Source organism: Austrofundulus limnaeus, unplaced genomic scaffold (genome assembly GCF_001266775.1).
Source record: "Austrofundulus limnaeus strain Quisiro unplaced genomic scaffold, Austrofundulus_limnaeus-1.0 Scaffold399, whole genome shotgun sequence".
NCBI classification, from domain to species: domain Eukaryota; kingdom Metazoa; phylum Chordata; class Actinopteri; order Cyprinodontiformes; family Rivulidae; genus Austrofundulus; species Austrofundulus limnaeus.
Window position 1 is genome coordinate 398,694 of NW_013952801.1, and position 3,413 is coordinate 402,106.

At 38.0% G+C, this 3,413-nt stretch overlaps 1 protein-coding gene across 1 annotated transcript in view; it reads right to left on the reverse strand.

Moving 5' to 3' along the window:
• tomm34 (translocase of outer mitochondrial membrane 34) overlaps positions 1-2,895 on the reverse strand; it is a 7,774-nt gene extending 4,879 nt beyond the window's left edge. Inside the window, exons 1-5 of the mRNA XM_014023964.1 lie at positions 2,676-2,895; positions 1,210-1,353; positions 806-905; positions 484-636; positions 194-396 (exon numbers count right to left, since the gene is read on the reverse strand). Of these exons, the coding sequence (XP_013879418.1) occupies positions 194-396; positions 484-636; positions 806-905; positions 1,210-1,339 (586 nt within the window). The 5' untranslated portion in view covers positions 1,340-1,353; positions 2,676-2,895. The remainder of the gene's footprint in view (positions 1-193; positions 397-483; positions 637-805; positions 906-1,209; positions 1,354-2,675) is intronic.
• Positions 2,896-3,413: the final 518 nt, after the last annotated feature.

Sequence of the window (3,413 nt, forward strand, 5' to 3'; positions counted from 1 at the left end):
GTTTTTCCTCTCCACCGTTTGCTCAGGATGGGAGACTGTGATGAAGTGATTCAACACAATCTGCTGCTTTCTTCTTTACATTGTTCTTTTTCTGTAGTGTCCTGAGACTACGTATGTTGTGACTTGGAGCTATATAAATAAACTTGAACTTAAAAGCTGCTTTATTCATTAATAAAAGAAAGCAGCTACTCACCGGGTTTGCCTGTTTGCTTGATGCCGTTCTGCTGCGGCATAGCTTTCGGCTGCGTAGCTTTCGGCTGCGTGGCTTTCGGCTGCGTGGCGTCGCCTGCAGCTTTTTGGGCGAACTTTTCCCTCACGGAGAGGGGGACGGTGGGGATGGGAGGGAGTTTCTCTCTCCACGACGGACCGTCCGCCTCTGTGAGCGCCTTCGTCATCCTGAGAGAAGAAAAAAATAAAAACATTTAATAAAAAAGTAAAAAATAAAGTTCGAAGCTGCGCAGCCGGGAAACACGACTGTCGGACCTGTTGGTGCCGTCGTGAGCCGACGCCACGTTGCAGTCGATCTGCAGGACCGTCTTGTAGTCGATGTAGGCGTGGCGGTAGCGCTCCAGGGCTTCGTACGCTGCCGCACGTCGGAGCAAAGACTTCATGTTGAACGGGGACAAGTCCAGAGAGCTGAACGGATCAGAACGTTTCAAATGTTTCTTTATAAGAACGTTTGTGTTTGATCAGACAACATGAGGTTACAGGAATATGTAGTGATTTGGGCAGGACTGAAAGAAAACTGATAAAAAAATAGCTGATGAATTGAATGTCTAACGGTTAGAATAAAATAAAGACTCACGTATCGCAGTCCTTCACACATTCCACACAGTTGCCGTCCTTCAGGTAGCTGGCTGCACGGTTTGAGTACAAAATGGACAAATCCTCCGTGTTCTTCTTACCTTAAGATTAAAAAATAAAGTGTTTTTTACAGGACTTATGAATTATTTAATCTTTACATCAGAAAACAGACGTTTTAAACTTTCCTCAGCGTTTGGTTTTATTTGTGTTCTTTGTGAAAACTTATGGGCAGTTCTTATGTTGAAACATAAAATAAAATCAAAATGTATGAAAAGTATCAACCAGACCAGTGGCATCAACAAAAAGTAGGTTTTTGTTTTGTTTTATTCCTTGACTGAAAAAGAAAGTAAAAATCCAAACCAACGGTCTGGTTCAGTTTCAGCTCACAGTTAGACGACGACTCACCGGACCTCTCCAGCTCTTTGATGGCCTGGCTGTAAAGACCCGCGGCGTCTCCGTACTGACCCGTCTTGAAGCACTCGTTCCCGGCTTGTTTCAGCGCCGCCCACGACTTGGACTTGTGTTTATGAGGCATTGTTTTGGTTTGGACTGCAAAGACAAACAATTCTCCTCTAAACGATTATTTTGACATTTATGATTTTAAATTGAGCTAAACTTATTGAATCCTAAATTTATCTTTTTTAACCCTTTTCAGCTTCACTTGATTGTACCTGATGGGTTAGAACCCACAGGAAAAATGGGTAACATGTACCTCAAAGTGATACTTAAGTAACAGTACAAGTATCTTATCATAAAAATACTTTGGTAAAAATTAAAGTCTTCTCTAAAAATATTACTTGAGTAAAAGTCTTAAAGTATCAGGATTTTTTTTGCACTTAAGTATCAAAAGTAAATTTCTGACACAAAATCTACTTAAGTATTAAAAGTAAAAGTACTGAGTAAAAGTGAGCAGTTAAATTTTCCAAAATGACATTTATTTTAACAAATTTCCCTCTGGGATCAATAAAGTATTTTTGAATTGGGAGGTGATTTCTCCAAAAAATATTTTTGATGATGGGTTGTGTACAAGCTAATAGTGTGTCAGAATGGTATATATTTATACTTCTCATCCAAACACAATTAAATTCACTCSATCCAGGAGACACTGTTTATCAGGATAGTATTTTTTAAGTAATGAAAACTCAGAATATAACAGAAGTAACGACTTTCTACTTCTTACCGTTTTAAAAAATGTAGAGTAGAAAGTACAGATAATTGTGTAAAAATGTAATGAGTAACAGTAATATAATTACTCAAAGTACAGATAACCCAAATTTCTACTTAAGTACAGTAACAATGTTTTTGTACTTAGTTACTTTACAACTCTGGGTAACATTAGTTTTTCTTTACATCAACAACTGCAATCACTTAACAAGGTACTGTACCAAATGTTGTGTACTTCACATAACACTGTGTACACTTTAACAAGGCTAGTATTATAAATGTGTAATGGTAATTTTCACTTTCGTCAGTTACCGTAAAACTTGTAATAAACGCTCCCACCACCTGTAGTCTGCTGAGTATAAATAGTTTCATTTTGATTAGCATTGAATGCTAGCTCCATTACCTTCAGTTCGAACAAATATAAAAACAATAAATCACATAGTTTAGGGAAATTTCTTGCTTGATTGACAGTTTAGTGGTTTTTTTGTTTAAGGCGCATCATTTTTTTAAGTGTCAAAAACGTTAGCCTAATAATTACCGTGTTCTTAATAATCTGCTTTTCTCCAAATAATCACTTTATATAAAATGATCGAGGTTGTAAATAAAAACGACGCCCTTCATGATGATGACAACGTGCTAATCTGTGTGGTTTAATCTTAAAGCTAACTACGAGTTAGCCTAGCTCTGCTAGCATTAGCATGTCTTACCCGGCTGTTCGGGGGATTCCGCCTCTTCTTCTTCACAAACAACCTGATCGAAAGCGGCCACCGGCGTCTGTTTCCGCTGTTATCGCCTTCAAAGCCGGGGACTACTGAGACATTACTCTGAGCACCGGACCTGGAGGTTCCGAGACGCGTGTGTCTTTGCGGAGTTTATGAACAGAACATGCCGGTTGGCTCTGGGAACTTGTGGGTGCAGAGGAAGAGGGGTCTCCTGGATCAGTTTCACTTCGTCTTAACGCTGCGTTCAGGTACCACCCAAAGTGTAGGAATTTACACAGCCTGGCGCCCTCTGCTGGCTGTCCCGCATGACAGGAAAATGCTGTTAAAGCAGTGTTTACTTGTTATTGTTCTTAGTTCCCTTTAAAAAAAGAATATATATTTAACCTGCTTCAGTTTACAAACAGAAAGCAAACAAAACCACCATTAGCAGCAATAATTTACCTAGTTATTTTCAGAGATTAAACAGTTATTCACAGTGGTCAATAATTAATGTATTTTTTGTTATAATCAGTGGTCAATAATTAATGTATTATTTGTTATAATCATTGGTCAATAATTAATGTATTGTTTGTTATAATCACCCAATCATAACTGATGGAACAGAATAATATTTAATTATGATTTCTGGTTGTGTTGCATTGATTTTGACAAGATTTGTTTAGCTTTATGTTCTCAAAAATGTTTCACAAACCAGGTAATACCTGACGTACATAATAATAATAA